Raw genomic sequence first — 18,429 nt, forward strand, 5'->3', positions numbered from 1 at the left:
CGGATATATTAGAATTGAGTGAAGTACAGGTTATGTTGTTCATTGAATAATGTATTTTGTCTACCATTAAAGTATAAGCTTGGAATGATCGTTTCAGAGAAAAAAAAAAGGTAAGTCAACCTTACTTGTCCTATACCTTGTTTCTTTAGTATATGGTTCACGTTGATGCACAATCGTAGGATAGAAGAAACATTTATTTGAAGAAATGTCGGTTCTATACAGTTCCTTTTAGTCATCTTGAGCCGGTTGGTCATTGTCCCATTGGTTCACAATATCTTCTGGTAAAGGGTTGTAGTTGGGGTCCGGATGGGGTTCATCAAATATTTGTTTTCTGCAGGAGACATACAGACAAGGTTTCTGGTCATGGTACATTGAATAGAGCTCCTGGTTGTAGGAAATTGTAGTGGTACCTTAGGCTAGGTTCACATCACGATTTTGCTGTCCATTTAATTTATCCGTTCTATGAAAAAAAAAACTGATGCTGTTGGATGCCATATGTTTTGATCCGTTTTCCATTAACATGATTTAAAAAAACTGATCCTATTTTTTACACAAAAACCTTGTTGACCACGTTTTTCTGTACGTTTTCCAAAACGGATACAGTGAGACGGATTGCAAAATCATCATGTGAACCTAGCCCTAAAGGAGTTATCCACCATTACAAAAACATGGCCACTTTCTTCCAGACACAAAAAAAACGTATCTCAACTAGTGCCTAAACGCACTGTGTGACCCAGTCCTGAGACCAAGACGCCAACCTTGGTATCCAGTTCAATGTATTAATATAAAGCAGGACAACCTTTCTTCCAGAGACAGTGCCGTTTGTCTCCAGTTTGGGTGCAGGTTTTGCAACTTGGTTCCATTGAAGTGAATGGAGCTTAATGACAAATCACACCTGAACTGGAGAAAAAATGGTGCTGTCTCTGGAAGAAAGTGGCCATGTTTTTCTAACGCTGCATAACCACGTTAGGCTATGTTCACACACATTATGTATTTTTGCTCAGTATTTTTCAACCAAAACCAGGAGTGAATTGAAAACACAAAGGCTATGTTCACACACTGTTGAAATTGAGTAGATGGCCGTCATGTAACGGCAATTAATAGTCGTTATTTAAAAACAAAGGCTGTTGTTTTAAAATAACTAATTATTTGTCATTAAATGGCACTGTTAATTTCAACAGTGTGTGAACATAGCCTTTTTGTTTTCAATCCACTATTATTATTATTATTATTATTATTTATTTATAAAGCGCCCTTGATTCCAGAGCGCTATACAAGAGATAGGGGGTAACAAACAGGAACAATACAAGATCAAAAACACATTACATGTCACATCACAAATGGCAGACTGGTACATGGGGGAAGAGGACCCTGCCCGGGAGGGCTTACAATCTATAAGTTAAGGGGAGAGAAACAGAGTGCAGAGATATTGTAGGTTGTAGCCTAGTTTGAAGAGAAGGGTTTTCAGGTTACTTTTGAAGGACATGATGGTGGATGAGAGCCGGATGTGTCGGGATAGCAAGTTCCAGAGTATGGGGGAGGCTCGGGCAAAGTCTTGGAGGCGGTTGTGCGAGGTACGAACAAGGGGGGATCACAGAAGGAGGTCACTGGAGGATCGAAGGTTGCGTGAGGGACGGTAGCGGGATATTAGGTCAGAGATGTACGGAGGGGACAGGCCGTGGATGGCCTTGTATGTCATGGTCAACAATTTAAACTGAATGCGTTGTGCAATGGGGAGACAGTGGAGGGATTGGCAGAGGCAAAGCGAGGGGAAAGGTGGATTAGTCGGGCAGCAGAGTAAAGGATAGACTGGAGGGGAGCAAGGGAGTTAGATGGAAGGCCAGAAAGGAGGATGTTACAGTAGTTCAAGCGGGAGATGAGAGCATGTACCAGCAGTTTTGTGGAGGCAGGGGTGAGAAAAGAGTGGATTCTAGAAATGTTTTTGAGGTGAAGGCGGCAGGAGGTGGTCACTACTGGTTTTGGTTGTAAAATACTGAGCAAAAATACTGTGTGGGAACAAAGCCTTAAAGGAAATCTGACAGCTGAAATTTACATTCTAAACTGCTGATACTGTTAGATTGCTGTTAGGTCAAGAAGACACATGGTTCCCTTCATACATCTGTCTGTGTTTCCAGAATGTAGAAAAATGATTTTATTTTATCCTACAAAGTCTTTTCCGAGCTTCTGAAGTGCAGCAAACAGTAACACCTCTTTACTGCCCCTCCCATACCTGACCCTGCTTGGGACTCCTCTTCCAGGTGTCAATCACGCAGGGAATGGAGGATGAGGAGACATTCCAGCTTTTGCAGCAGATCAGGAGCTTGAAAAAGCCTCTTTGTACCAGAGAATAAAAGCATTTTCCACCTCTTGGAAACACAGCTGGATATATGAATGGTACAATGTGTCTCCTTGTCCTAACAGTTTTAGCAATTTGGAACGTGAATTACAGCCAACAGATTCTCCTTTAAGAAATAGTGTGAGGACTCCCTTTAAAACCCCTGGACTACTGTCAAAATGGTTTTTGAACGCACAGTCTCTGAACACATCCTTGTTTCCACGCCATATTTTCTTCTTATACAGTGGATTATTCGGGACAAGATGTTCTGATTTAAAGTCTTAGCAAATAACGTCTCTTATGCCAACAACTGGCTATGAACTGAACCCCTGCCAACATGATATGTCAACAAATGGCTGGAGTGAGATCATGTCTTCATCCGACTTTATCATACTCACAAGATTTCTGGAGTAACTAAGAGCTTCTTTCCCCCTGGTTGGTTTGGAAAAACATCTTCAAGAAAGAAGTAAATGTGTCCTGCTGCAATGCCTGAAACAGTGGAAGAAAGATGGTCTAACACTGTACCAACATATATGCAGCTTAAAGCTATAATGATTTTACAATGGTCTAGATCACAGGTGTTAAACTCATGGCCCTCCAATTGTTGAAAAACTACAATTCCCATCATGCCTGGGAATGATGGGAATTGTAGTTTTGCAACAGCTTGAGGGCCTGAGTTAGACATCGCGGTCTAGGAGGTTTTATCTCTTACCCAGCGCGTCCACAAGGATGGAATCACCCACTAATATGGAGAAAGCCAAGAGAACCCAGGGCAGATAAGGGGCATAAACTGTCAGAATTCCAAGAACGTTGATTCGGACGTATGGATTTTTACGACACCAAACATATACTAACATCAGGGTGAAAGCCTGTCCCAGGAATGAGAGATTGACAAACAGACCAAACATCTGTATTCTGTTTAGGAGAAGTGGTAGTATTAGACTATTGAGACATACAATATCATCATCTGGTATTAACCCCCTCAAGACTGAGCCTGATATATAATTTATTAAAATCAGCAATCCTGGTGTTTTGTTTTTTTTGTTTACGCCGTTCACCGTGCGGGAACAATAATGTTATATTTTAATAGATCGGACAATTCTGCATGCTACAATATGTAATATGTTTATTTTTTAATATTTTTATTTTTATAATGGGCAACGGGGGTAATTTAACCCCTTGATGACTAAGGACGTACCGGTACACCCTGGAAGTCTGTGCCCCGGAGCGGAGCGCACTTCATAGAAGGTGGGGGCGGCTGCAGTGAACAGCCAAAACCGCACCGTTAATTACAGGCTGCAGCGTGTCATTATCCCCTGTCACTTAACGATCGAGACCCTGTGCCTGCGGGGGTCCCGATCGTTGTAACGGACCGCCGAAGGTCTCTCACCTGCCTCCGCAGGCAGGCTCAATGAGCAGATCGCCTATCGCAGTGATCAGTGTGAATAATCAAACAAATGAATGTAAAAGTCCCCAAAGGGACTTTAAATGTGTTGAAAAAAAAAAAAAAGCATTATTGCACTACCCCAAAACCCCTCCCCCAATAAAATTTAAAATCACCCCCCTTTCCCATTATATAAATAAAACATATAAAAATAAACATATAATATACCGTAGCGCGCGTAATTGTCCGATCTATTAAAATATAACAAGCGTCATCACTAATGGCAAACGGCATAAATGAAAAGAGGGAAAAAAGTGCCAGGATTGCCGATTTTATTTTTACTATATATATAAAGGTAATAAAAAGTAATCAAAACATCCGATCTTCACAAATATGGTATTAATAAAAACTAGAGATCATGGCGGAAAAAATAGCAAAAAAAAAAAAAAAAAAAGATTTTATTAAAAAAAAATAATAACATAAGAAAATCTGTGTAACCTGCATATGGTTGTGTTTGGACTGACCTATAGAATAGTGGTATCAAGTCGCTTTTACCATATAGTGCATTACGTAGACACAGGAACCCCCCAAAAGTTACCATATTGCATTCTTTTTTACGATTTCACCAATTTCTATCTTCATAAATAATAATTTTGGGGGTTCCATCGTACATGTTATGGTAGAATGAAAGACACCATTACAAAGTACAAATATTCCTGAAAAAAAACAAGCCCTTACATGACCCTATAGATAAAAAACTGAAAGTGCTAGAGCTCTTAGAAGGGGAGGAGGAAAAAATGAAAACGCAAAAATGAAAATGTGCGTGGTCCACTGGGTCATTTTGGGCCTGGACCTCAAAGGGTTAAACTTTTATTGGGGGTTTATAAGGGGTTTTTAATACTTAAAAAAACTTTTTTATTACATTTTTTTACACTTTTTATCACGGTAAAAGATGCAATCATTAGATTGCATGTACCGATCTATGCTATGCCATAGCATAGATCAGTGTTATCGGCGATATATGCATAGAGCCTGCCTGAGAGCATGGCATGGATCGCTGATCCGACAGGAGTGAGGTAAGTGACTAAACCCGCCTGTTGGGCCAAGCGATCGGGACCCCCGCAGTCCCGATCACTCAGTGACAGATGCTTGTTCTGTCACTGAGTACCTTAAATGCCGTGATCGCTATAGATCGCAACGTTTAAGGAATTAATGAGATGCAGCTGCCTCTCATTCCCTCCAGCCTCACACACTGATGTGTGCGGGACCGCTCTCACTGCAGCGGTCCTGCACACATCAATAGCTTCATCAGTGCAGGAACATATATATACATTTCTACTGCACAGGGTATGTGCAGTACACCTATCACATTCAGGAGGATACTTCAGAGGCTATTGGCTGGTGTATTAAGGCTACATAATATCCCCCAACTGATCCTCAGTTTCTAGTATCCCAAAGCTGATCTTATCACAGAGTTCTAGTATTTTTTTTATTAAAGCCTACCTGTCCCAAAAATGTTTTTTTTTTAAAAAGTCAGTATTTAGCAAAAGTGTCACTGTCATCATAGAAAATGTTTGACATGTCAAAAGTTTTGATAAGTCTGGGTCTGAGTGTTCAAACCTTTACGGATTGGGAGAACGAGTGGGGAGAGGACGGCAGCTGCAGCATGTCCACTCCCCGCTCTGAATCAGGATAATCGGTCAGGCTCCATAGACTTACATTATGTGCCCGACTGATTACTAGACACAGAGCCGGGAGAGGACTGCGCTTAGCACGGTCTTCTACCATTTGCTTCGGGTCTGAACATTCAGTGATGAAAAAGAGACCAAACACAGGAAGTTCCAGGTCTTTGCGCACTCACACAAGGAAAGACGCCTGTCCATCATGCATTAACTTATAGCCCTATTCCACGGGTCGTCAGAGGAGCAAACGAGCGCTCTCAGCGCTCGTTTGCCCCTCATTCCCCACTTGCTGCCGCCGCTATTCATCGCGGCTGCGGTGAGCGGGTGAGTGCGGGAGGGGCGGCGGGGAGCTGCGGGGGGGGCTGCTCGGAGGATTGCTGATCGTCCAGGCAGCCCATAGGATATAGCAGCATCTGCTGCCGATGCTCCTATTCAACGGAGCGACGGCAGCAGATCGCTGCTATATCAGTCGCTTGTTTTTCAACATGTTGAAAAACAAGCGACTGCAACGATCAGCCGACATGAATGATGTCGGCTGATCGTTGCACTCTATTCCACGGGACGATTATCGTTCGTAGCGGACGATATCGGCCGAATACGGCCGATAATCGTTCCGTGGAATAGGGCCTTTAGGCTAATTATATTCGCTGCTATGCATGCTTAATGGGAGACAATTGCCTTTATGAGGTTTTGGTGCAGTGTGACAGGAGACCATACAATATCAGCACCCCCCAGGATTCTCTTCTACTGAATGTGGATACACATGTGCAGTAAAGGGAGACCTCTAGTGGCTGTATGTATAACGTTGATTTAAAGGGGAACTATCAGCAGGTTAGAGGAATTTAATCTGCTGATATCCCAGCCCCTTATTGCTCAGGAGGTGGAGAGGGTGATGGTATGGCTCTTACCTTCCTCCTGGGTGTTGTTCCCGTGCACTTGGCCGTTTATTCCTTGGTCCGGTAAGACCACTATGAGCACTGCCCCGTCCCCATAGCACCGATCCAGCCAGCCCGCTCCGTTGATTATGATTAAAGGAGCAAATAGGCGCTATGGGGGCAGGGCAGTGCTCGGAACTGTCTTCAGGCTTTGTACTCTGCTCTGCTCATTGCTGCTCCTCCTGAGTGCTGGGAAAAGATGGATCCAGTCCTGGGCAACTGGGAGAAGTTTCCTAAGACTGGATCCATCTTTCCCCAGCACCCGGGGAGGAGCTGCAGGGAGCGGAGCAGATTACAAAGCCTGCAGCCTGATGAGCAGAATACAGAAAGGAATGAAGCAATTTGCAAAAGAGTGGGGCTGTCTCTGGAAGAAACTGGCCATGTTTTTGTAGCGCTAGATAACCTCTTTAAGAATTAAAAAGGTTGTAACAGTTCCTCTTTAATATATGAATTTTTTAAATATTTTGGGTAGAAATGAATCAAATATAAGTATCTCCAAGAAAGGATACATTAATGATAAGTCCTCCAAAGAGAAACATGAATACAAAATCCGCTGTGCGCCCCCTAAAGGACGTTTCTTCTAACATTTTGCAATATCTATACCTGGATAGAAAAAAATATCTGTAAAGGAAACTAACAAGATCTCATAACCAAAATGAGAGCACATCAGGAAGAGAGTGTCAATATATACAGCAACGATGCACTACTAAGCCCTGTAATAGGCTCTGCAAGCGAACGCCGATCTAGCAGATCAGTGCTCGCTTAAATAGACTATCAGGCCATGTAATACCCAACAATGAGCTTTGGGCACCCATGACCCTGTAGCTAAATTACTGGTTGCCCTTTTGTAGATTATTTTGGGAATGTATTAACCACAACCACTTAAAGGGGTTATCCAGCGCTACAAAAACATGGACACTTTTCCCCCCTCTCTTGTCTCCAGATTTAGTGGGGTTTCAAATTCAGTTCCACTGGAGTAAATGGCGCTTAAAGGGGTAGTGCGGCACTAAGAAATTATTCACAAAATGACACACATTACACAGTTGTACAACTTTGTAATGTATGTTATGTATGTGAATGGCCCCCTTCCCGTGTTCCCCGACCCCCGCCCGTGTACCCGGAAGTGTAGTGCATTATACATACCTGATATGTGTCAACCCCCGTCGGCCGTGTTCTGACCCGCTCCTGCCGTCCCTCATGCCGGCCCCCCTCTGCCGCGTCATAACTGTGCTCAGCCGCGATTGGCTGAGCATAACTGTGCTCAGCCAATCGCGGCTGAGCAGCTGATGACGTGTGCCGCGTCATCAGCTGCTCAGCCGCGATTGGCTGAGCATAACTGTGCTCAGCCAATCGCGGCTGAGCATAGTTATGACGCGGCAGAGGAGGGACGGCAGGAGCGGGTCGGCCGGCCGGCCTCCTGAAGATGAAGTCTTTGACAGGGTCGGTCGACACGGATCAGGTATGTATAATGCACTACACTTCCGGGTCCACGGGCGGGGGTCGGGGAACACGGGGAAGGGGGCCATTCACATACATAACATACATTACAAAGTTGTATAACTTTGTAATGTGTGTCATTTTGTGAATAAATTCTTAGCGCCGCACTACCCCTTTAATTGCAAACCACACCTGAGCTGGAGACAAGAGTAGGGGGGAAAGTGGCCATGTTTTTGTAGCGCTGGATAACCCCTTTAAAGACACCCCTCTAGACCTGCAGTTTTCCGGGATGCACTTGTATATTTGTCCAGGCATCGCATTTAGACCCTTGACTAGGGAGGAGCAAATTTACAGTGCTAGTGTTGCGCTTCGCTAAGCTCAGTGAACTGACTTTGAAATCCGTGCCGCTCCCGGTGCCTGAAATAGCTGGATCTAGTCCTAGGAAACTTCTCCCAGGACTGTATCCAGCTTTTTCAGGCACCTGGAGCAAAGCAGCACAGAATTTAAAGGCAGGCGGCTGACAAGCTGACGGACGAGCTTAGCGAAGCACTTTGCTAGCACTGTAAATTTGCTCATCCCTACCCTTGAGTTAGATCTTAAGGGTACAAACACACGTTTCCACAATGGATTTCTCACTGCAATTTCGCTTGCCCATACGCTGACCTTCTCGCAGAAGGATTACAATCGGGATGCTTGCTCAGGGCCTCCCAGCATCTCCTGGTGGTCAGCCAGTCAGTGCGCTGCAGCTGGGCAGCGCACTGATTGGCTGACTGCCGGTAGGCTCTGAAGCAAGCAGGAGCGGGGACCTGGTACAGTATCTTCCCAGGCCCCAGGGGTTAATGGCGCTTAGTTTGACATACTCGCAGCGGGATGACAATCTCTTTGCGAATATGTCAACCCACTGAAGTGAATGGGCAAGTATCGACAGTGGATTTCGCTGCAAATTCCCAGCAAAAAATCCACTGCGGATACGTTGTGTGTGAAGCTACCCTAAGGGTGCTTTCTCACATACAGGAGCTGCAGCAGATTTCATTTGCTGTGAAACTTTTGGTCTGCAACTTCAAATCTGCTGCAGATCCTGTACGTGTGAAGGCACCCTGAAGGGGTTATCTGGAAAGCAGTTATCTGCTGTCCATTGCTCCACTTTCCTTTCGCTCTGCCCATCTCTGCCGGTAACTTCCGGAGACAAGGGGGGGGGGCTGGAGCATGTTGTGGGCGATGATGCTACCAATATCACAGCGACATCGGGCAGCTATTAGATATTACATGTGGACTTGTTTTTACCTACATGCAATGCCAGCAGCGTCCGCAACATGCTCCCCCCCCCCCCTCTGTGGAAGTTATCAGCGCAGAGGGGGGAAGTGGAGCGCTGGAGAGCGGAAAAGCTAGGACCTTTTCTTCTCTCTGCATACTCATTTAACATATGTCCATCTTTGCTGCTTCCAACTCATTAACTCGAGGACTGACTATCCATTTGCTGCATAAAATATCCCACCGCTTGACAGGTACCAGTGCACATGATAATCAAGGTTATTTACATCACCTGTTAGTGATTTTAGGCTGTGTTCCCACATGGCGCCATGCAGTGTTTCTGAAACTTTAACGAGCCTCTGTACCCACAATCTGACCCCCCAAATCACTTGTACCTTCGAATAGCTGCTTTTAATCCAAGATCTGTCCTGGGGTCCGTTTGGCAGGTGATGCAGTTATTGTCCTAAAAACAACTTTTAAACTTGCTGCCCCGTGCATAACGGCCGGGGCTTAGAGTATCTGTGCCCTAACTTTGCACCACCCCTCCGTCCCTCCTCCCCGCCCTCTTCATCATTAGGAATGCCACTGGAACATTTTCTCCTGTCTAAACACTGCACAGGTGCCTTAACGATCCAGCCCATGTACCATGCTGACACAGGTGATGAATAGTAGAAAATCTGCCTGGAGCATTCCTAATGATGAGGAGGGACAGAGAGGTTGTGCCAGCCTAATGCATACACACTCTAGGCCAGTCATGTCAAACTGCCCGTGGGCCAAATCTGGTCCGTCCAGGGGTGAAAGGTTCCCTTTAACAACTGTTCTAGGGGCTGACTACAATATAAGAGACTGTGGGGGAGGGCTAGCTACTATATAAGAGACTATGGGGAGGGCTGGCTACTATATGAGAGACTGTGGGAGAGGGCTGGCTACTATATGAGACTACTGGGGAGGGCTGGCTACTATATGAGAGACTATATGAGACTACTGGGGAGGGCTGGCTACTATATGAGAGACTATGGGGGAGGGCTGGCTACTATATGAGACTACTGGTGAGGGCTGGCTACTATATGAGAGACTGTGGTAGAGGGATGGCTACTATATGAGACTATGGGGGAGGGCTGGCTATTATATGGGAGACTATTGGGGATGGCTGGCTACTATATGAGACTATGGGGGAGGGCTGGCTACTATATAAGAGACTATGGGGGAGGGCTGGCTACTATATAAAAGACTATAAGGGAGGGCTGGCTACTATTTGGGCACCACTGACAATGCCAGGACCGCAGCATGCGCTCTTCAATAATTGTCAAGGTTGGCCCATGACTTTGTCCAATTTTTTAATTTTGGCCCACTGTGTATTTGAGTTTGACACCTCTGCTCTAGGCCATGGCCAGTTTAAAGGGCGTATATTTACGCCCTATTGCCGGTAAGGGAGTTCAGAGCAGGGCCGCGCCGCGACCCCGCTCTGAACCGCGGCGGTCCCGGGTGCCGCTTGTAGCCCGGGACCACAGGTATTAGCGGGCATGGTCCGATCGCCGTGCCCGCTAATACAGTAATCAGATGCAGCTGTCAAACATGACAGCTGCATCCGATTACCGGACGCAGCTTATCCCTGGTGTCTAGTGGAGGAGATCGCTCCTCCGGGATGTTATCCCGGAGGAGCGATCTCCGTTTCTGAAGCTGGCCGGGGACCGCTCCAAGATGGCGCCGCCCCCGGCTCGGCACTCGTTTGTTATCGGCTGCAGCAGCCGGAAGTAAACAAGTGCCTATCTCATGGATCTCTGCAGCATATCTATGCTGCAGAGATCTCTATGAGAGATCAATGCACTTATACTAGAAGTCCCCCAGGGGGGCTTCTAGTATAAGTGTAAAAGTTTAAAAAAAAGTGTCATTATTAATAAAAAGCCCCCTCCCCTAATAAAAGTCTGAATCACCCCCCTTTTCCCAGGTTATAAATAAAAGTAAATAAATAAATAAACATGTTTGGTATCGCCGTGTGCGTAATCACCCGAACTATTAATTAATCACATTCCTGATCTCGCACGGTAAACGGCGTCAGCGCAAAGAAATCCCAAAGTGGAAAATTGCGCATTTTTGGTCGCATCAAATCCAGAAAAATTGTAATAAAAAGCGATCAAAAAGTCGTATATCAAGGTACCGATAGAAAGAACACATCATGGCGCAAAAAATGACACAGCCCCATAGACCAAAGGATAAAAGCGCTATAAGCCTGGGAATGGAGCGATTTTAAGTGACGTATATTTGTTGACAATGGTTTTAATTTTTTACAGGCCATCAGATACAATATAAGTTATACATGTTACATATCGTTTTAATCGTAACGACTTGAGGAACATATATAACAAGTCAGTTTTACCCCAGGGCGAATGGCGTAAAAAAACACATTTCCCCCAAATAAACAAAATGCGTTTTTTTTTTCAATTTCACCACACTTTGAATTTTTTTCTGGTTTCGCAGTGTACTTTATGCAAAAATTCAGCCTGTCATTGCAAAGTACAATTAGTGACGCAAAAAATAAGGGCTCATGTGGGTCTCTAGGTGGAAAAATGCAAGTGCTATGGCCTTTTAAGCACAAGGAGGAAAAAATGAAAACGCAAAAATCGAAATTGGCTCTGTCTTTAAGGGGTTAAAAGTTGTTTTTTAGGACAATAACTGCATCACCTGCCGAACAGACCCCAGGACAGATCTTGGATTAAAAGCAGCTATACGAAGGTACAAGAGGTTTGGGGGGAGGGAGATTGTGGGTACAGAGTCACTTTAAGCAACATAGTGCAGCTACTGGCAAGCACATGGGGGGATGGGTTTAGCCAAATGGCTGACTGATGTATATTCCCTTTATTAAATATGTCAAAATTTAAAGGGTAGAACCATACTTCTACATGAGGATACGTAAAAAATATGTTGAAAAGAAAGCTGAAACTCAGATGTCCAAAGTACAGAAAATTAGTAACTAGTCTCCAAATCTGTGGAAAGAAAACACATTAAAAAATTAATAAAAGTCATCCTCATAGGTGTGAAAAAGAACACTTTGAAGGGGTTGTCCAGCGAAAATCTTTTTCTTTCAAATCAACTGGTGTCAGACAGTTATATAGATTTGTAATTTACTTCTATTTAAAAATCTCAAGTCTTCCCATACTTATTAGCTGCTGTATGTCCTGCAGGAAATGTTTTATTTTCAGTCTGACACAGTGCTCTCTGCTGACATCTCTGGCCGAGACAGGAACTGTCCAGAGCAGAAGAGATTCTATGGGGATTCATAGAAAACAGAGTTCTTGTCTGGGCCAGAGATGGCAGCAGAGAGCACTGTGTCAGACTGAAAATAAACCAACATTTCCTGCATGACATGCAGTAGCTAATAAGTATGGGAAGACTTGAGATTTTTTTAATAGAAGTAAATTACAAATCTATATATCTTTTTGATATCAGTTGATTTAAAAGAAAAAGGTTTTCGCTGGACAACCCCTTTAAAGGGAGCATGGAGGGAGGGGGGGGGGAATGTGTCAAGCAGCGGAATCCGTAGCATGCCTATACCCTTGTGTGTGGTATTATAATCTATCTCTATTCACTTTTAAGGGGTTATCTAGTGTTGGAAAAACATGGCCACCTTCTTCCAGAGACAGCATAGCTTGTTTCCAGTTTGGGTGCAGTTCCATTGAAGTGAATGGAGCTTAATCGCAAATCACACTTGAACTGGAGAGAAGAGCTGTTCTGGAAGATAGTGGTCATGTTTTTCTAACGCTGGATAACCCTTTTAATAGAACTTAGCTGCAAAACCACACACACCAAGGACAGGAGAGGTGCTGTTTCGGGAGGAAAGTGGCCATATTTTTCAAAACTTGCATAACCCTTGGCTGCTCAGTTTTGCTGGCAAATCTAGTAGTCATTGACCATAAAGATGAGCGCAAGTATGATCGTTTGCCATTTAAATACCGATGGCTGAAGAAGTTTGATGCAGCCATAAGCCGTACTAATGTTTTTCCAGACTCTGTAGGGCTGCATCAAACTTCATCAGCCACCGGTATTCAAATGTAGAACAATTGGACTCAAGCATGCTTAAAGGGGTACTCCAGAATTTTTTTCTTTTTTTCTCTTCAAATTAACTGTTGTCAGAAAGTTATACAAATTTGTAATTTTTTTATATTTAAAAATCTTAAGTCTTCCAGTACTTATCAGCTGCTGCGGGAAGTGGTGTATTCTTTCTAGTCTGACACAGTGCTCTCTGCTGCCACCTCTGTCCATGTCAGGAACTGCCCAGAGCAGCAGCAAATCCCCGTGGTAAACTCCTGCTTTGGACAGTTCTTGACATGGACAGAGGTGGCAGCAGAGAGCACTGTGTCAGACTGGGAAGAATACACCACCTCCTGCAGAGCATACAGCAGCTCATAAGTACTGGAAGGCTTGAGATTTTAAATAGAAGTAATTTACAACTTTCTAACTTTCTGACACCAATTGATTTAAAAGTATTTAAAAGTACCCTTTTAATGGCAGCATACACCATGAGTAAGTCTCGACTGAATGATCGTTTAGCTTTCCCGTCCTCCCTATATACAGGAATGTTCCGAGTGTTCCTATGTTCTCTAAGCGGCTGCCAGACTGCTTTGCCATAGGCTTCCATCAGACACAAATTTGGGGGGAGGGCTCACTCTTTACTGGTTTTTGACAGTTTTTCTGGCATTTTTCTTTTTAGTTTAGTGTATATTACTATATGCATTTTTTTTGGGCATTTTATCCCATTTTGCTCGATGAGATAAATAGTTCACGTGAACCCGATCAGCATTTGAAGCCTGCAGAAGAATGCTGCCTGGAAAATGGGGATACTGCTGTATCCATGTCTTCCAGGCAGCCCCACACCAGCATCCATCATCCATTATTTGAGGTTTGCACTTCAGGTAAGGCACCTTGGATCAATATTAGGCTATGTTCCCACAACGTAATAAAGATTGCAAAGAACAGCCAGTTCATGAACATTATTTCCGGCCGTTGTTTAGCAACAACAGCCGTTCTTTTTGCTCTTTAGTACTTCATGGGAACATAGCCTTACTGATAGATAGATAGATAGATAGATAGATAGATAGATAGATAGATAGATAGATAGATAGATAGATAGGAGATAGATAGACAGACAGACAGACAGACACTCTGCTGATCCCAGCATGCATATTTAGGCTATGTTCACACAACGTCAAAAATAAAGAAACAATGGACGATTTTGGTATTTTAAAAAACGTCTGTTTCTGCTGCGATTCAACCGACTGCAATTGCAATGCAATAAAGTCAATGGGAAGATGGACGTTCAATGCGCACAATGTATTCAATAACGGACGTTTTTACCGGGGACATCAAAATAATGAACATGATCATTATTTTCGGACGTCTTTTGCAAACAGCGGACATTTTTTTTATTAGTTGTTCACACACAGTTTTTCTTTTGTCACCGTTCTTTCTCAGTTTTTACTATTAAACTCAATGGACTTTTCAATTAAGACGCACCCAAAGGGCAATTAGTAACCCCAAACTAGAATAATGTACAAACACCAGTCATTGCACTAAGGGAAGGCCAGGCTGCTATATGATGTCCGTTATTTTAGACTCAAAATGACGGACGTCATTTTAAACAGAGCTGAGAAAACATTGTGTGAACATAGCCTTACAGTGGGTACAGATAAGTAGACTGGTGATCGCCCAGCGATCACTCAGCAGTTAGCTGCATTTCTTGCACTTCCAGCTGTTACACAGACACTCACCTGCAACCTTTTGAAGATCAGATCTGGGTTGAAATAAATCTGGAATGGGCTGACCAGCTCCATGTGCTGCAGAGAAGAAGGTACAAGAACTGAGGACATATACTGGGCAATGTGGCGTCTCTCATCACAGGTGGCATCTAACAGCTGGCAGTCAGCTGGGCACTTACCACTGCGGCGGTGGTGATGAAGCAGGCGGTGGTGTAAGCCCTGGTGACACTGGGGATGTGCTGGTAGCTCCAGATGAGCCCACCAGGCTGAGCCATACTACTGGTCGTGTAGCAGCTGCCGGAGTCAGGTTCCCTGTGACAGTCGTGTTCTTCCTCGTCCTTTGCCAGTTCCTCCTCCCTCAGGTATGTTAGAGCAGGTTACTCTTTTTGTGTATCAACAATTCTGAAAGCAACCTGTTGCCTCTGTGTGCACCTACCCAACCAGTCTGCCATGCAGTATACAATATACAGTGACTATGTGCTGGAGAAGAGCAGAAGCTAAAGAACACAACCTATTAGAAATTAAAACCCCTCTTATGGGTATAAACAGCGTACAACTATAATCTGTCTATATAGATACTTGCACGACTCTTTGTGCTACTTTATGCAATTTACCCTTAATACTCTCTACACAGGGGCAGAATAAGCTCTCTTATTCAGTGTGGTCAGTATGATAGCTGTCAGACCATCAATTATTCATTTAGTTTCACTGCCACAGCATTCCCTATCAATCCCTATTACCCATATTTTAGTATACGCACACCATTTCCTTTAGACATACATTTAGGGTACTATTACACGGAACGATAATCGATCCGTGTAATAAATACAACGATCAGCCGATGACAACAATCATCGGCTGATCGTTGATATAGGTTAGAACCTATAATTGTCGGGCGCCGACCGCGCATCGCTACGTGTAATAGCGGTGTGCGGCCGGCGACTGACGATATACATTACCTATCCACGCTCCAGGGCTGCTCCTGCAGTCTGCTTCTCCCCGGGTCCCGCGCGCTCTAGCTTTAGAGCGGCCTGTTACCCAGCTGTGGATAGGTAAAGTATATAGTTTAAGCAAGGGCTGCAAGGATATTAGTAACAATGTCCCTGTAGCCCTTGTTAAATGATTATCGGGCTGTGTAATAGGCCCAGTAAACGAGCGCCGATCTAGCAGATTGGCGCTCGTTTACAGGTATTATCGGGCCCCCATCGGCCCGTGTAATACCACCCTTATACTAGTAGAGGAGGAAAGACGGCGTTTCGGGGACCGATGGTGCTCGAAGTGGGGAAATCCAGCAATATGTAGAGAAAACCCGGCACTCACCAAGTACTTTTGTTCATTTATTCAGTGCAGTATGCATCAATATTACAGCAAGTATGCGTTTCGGACAGACATGGCCAAGCTGATGAAGACCATGTCTGGCTGAAATATGTACTGTAATACAGTACTGTAATATTGATGCATACTGCACAGAAAAAAATTAACAAAACTACTTGGTGAGTGCCGGGTTTTTTCTCCATACATTTACACTACACTGGCAACTGACCAACTGAAGTGTTGACAATAGACTTGACAGCCTGCAGCATTTACACCAGACTGTGGACTGACTGCAGTAATCACACTAAGCTCTTTGATGTTGGCAGTGGCTCGACCTCACACTGTAAGCGAACGTCAATCTTCTAGATCGGCGCTTGGCTACCAATAGGGATGAGTGAACATTCCGATGTTCGGATCCCGAACACGAACATAAAATAAAATGATTGTGATCAGTTCGTGTTTGCCGTACATTCAGGAACAAATAACAAACATACAGTACAAGCGTACGTTTCGGTCTACACACAGATTATCAGGTGCAAAGTGTAAATTACGCAGTGGCATACATTTGCAAGTTCGAGTATGTTTGAAAATAATCGTTATAACCATTCCGAACATTGAACAAATTGTGAACGGCGAACACAAACAATTAGCGTCATGTTCGTACGAACATTTACGAACATGTTGTTACCAAGTCTATACTTTGCTCATGCGTGAGGGGCTGCCCGAACATCGGTAGCGATGTCCGTGCAGTCCTTGCTTTATATAGAAAATAATAAATATGCAGTTATGCTTACCCTTTCCGTGCTATACACTACAGTGCAGTTACATCCAGTGACTACAGGTGATGGATCTTCTTAAATATGAGTCATTCACTCTCTTGTTTCTTCTCCCTCTGACCCAGACAGCCATGAAGACATCTATCAGCCATTTTCAAGCATTATCCTCAACTTTTGCTACACAAACATACATCTGTACTGCCACAGGTGGTAATAATACCCTCTTTGTTCCAAATTTCTGGAACATTTTTGGAAGAAAAAACAATTAAAGAGGGTAATTTTAGGCTATCAGGCTTTAGGCTAACAATAAGCCCCACCTTAGTAATGGAACCCCTCAATTAGAGACCAGCCAATAATAAGGCAATTGTGACAAACTTGATTTAGACAATAGGTAATTTTGTGAGTTTGTAACATGAAAAAAAGTTGAAAAGTAGATACGTAAAGAGGTATGAATACTTTTTCAATGCACTGTATGCAATGTACCATGTGTCTCCATGACCTAACAGCTATCATATATAGCAGTGTCAGCAGCTTGGAACTTGAATTGCAGCTGATAAAATGAACTTTATAAAATGAATGAACTAAAATGAACTTTATATACACGTTGCACAGACATGTCAGAAGTTTAGATTGATCAGGGTGTTAGTGTTGGGACTCCCTACAATCCTTAGATATAGCTTAGAGAAGCATGCGGCAATTCGACTGCTTGCAGTAGACTGGCTCTATAGACTTAGGCTATGTTCACACTACGTATGAGACCGGCCGTTCCGTGACCCGGTCGGGTCACGTAACGGCCGGTCTCTGCCTGGATCATCCCGGCTGGTACTTAAGTACCGGCCGGATGATCCTTCCGGCCGCAGGGTTCTGATGCGGGCTCATCAGCGCGCACCCGCATCAGAGCCTCCCACGGCACACTATGGAGCAAGTGCCCGGAGCCGCTCGCTTCATAATGTGCACTGACAGGGTTTCCTACGGCCGCAATTCATTGAATTGCGGCCGCAGAAAACTGACAGGTCAGTTATTTGCGGTGCCGCACGGGATCCCAGCCGGAGCGTACACGATGCGTATACGCTCTGGCCGGGATGCCATAGAAATGTAGGCAATGTTCCACACTGCATAAATTATGGCCGTTGTTGCCGATGGCAACAACGGCCGTACTTTTACGTAGTGTGAACATAGCCTTATAATGGAGCCCATCTCCTGCAATAGCCCAGCAAGATAGATAGGGCTGACGCTATACTAGGCTTTGGCTGCACAATGATGTCGCTACAGCCCACTACCTCTGCCCAGATAAGAGCAAAGGAGTGATAAAATTCTTGTTTCTGCAAGGAAAGCCTGCAAAGGATATTCACGATGATATGTCGCAGACATTTGGTGATCTATGCCCTTCATATTCTACAGGTAAGAGCAGGGTTCCCAAGTTTAAAATGGGCCGCTTCAGCACCAACAATGAGGAACGTCCTGGAGGACCGAGAGTGGTTGTTGTTCCAGAGATCATCGATGCTCTGCACAACCTCATACTGGAGAATCTGAATTTCAGCTAAAAGATTAGCAGACATCAT

General features: G+C 44.3%; 1 protein-coding gene across 1 annotated transcript; it reads right to left on the reverse strand.

The window, feature by feature from the left end:
* Nucleotides 1-44: 44 nt before the first annotated feature.
* On the reverse strand, nucleotides 45-15,206 carry DERL3 (derlin 3). The gene is made up of 7 exons (XM_069964061.1): nucleotides 14,957-15,206; nucleotides 14,790-14,855; nucleotides 11,935-12,008; nucleotides 6,846-6,939; nucleotides 3,048-3,243; nucleotides 2,734-2,824; nucleotides 45-331 (listed from the first exon to the last, which is right to left on the reverse strand). The coding sequence occupies exons 1-7, from the start codon at nucleotides 15,050-15,052 to the stop codon at nucleotides 229-231; spliced, it is 720 nt and encodes a 239-aa protein (XP_069820162.1). The 5' UTR covers nucleotides 15,053-15,206; the 3' UTR covers nucleotides 45-228.
* Nucleotides 15,207-18,429: the final 3,223 nt, after the last annotated feature.

The sequence above is a fragment of the Dendropsophus ebraccatus genome, chromosome 3 (genome assembly GCF_027789765.1).
Source record: "Dendropsophus ebraccatus isolate aDenEbr1 chromosome 3, aDenEbr1.pat, whole genome shotgun sequence".
Classification (NCBI taxonomy): Eukaryota; Metazoa; Chordata; class Amphibia; order Anura; family Hylidae; genus Dendropsophus; species Dendropsophus ebraccatus.

Coding starts and splice junctions, on each gene's coding strand:
- DERL3 (XM_069964061.1), bottom strand. CDS start 15,052: ATGGCTCAGCCTGGTGGGCTCATCTGGAGCTACCAGCACATCCCCAGT. Junction 14,856..14,956: donor TCATCACCACCGCCGCAGTG/GTAAGTGCCCAG, acceptor TCTTCTCTGCAG/CACATGGAGCTGGTCAGCCC. Junction 3,244..6,845: donor TTGGAGGACTTATCATTAAT/GTATCCTTTCTT, acceptor AACAGAATACAG/ATGTTTGGTCTGTTTGTCAA.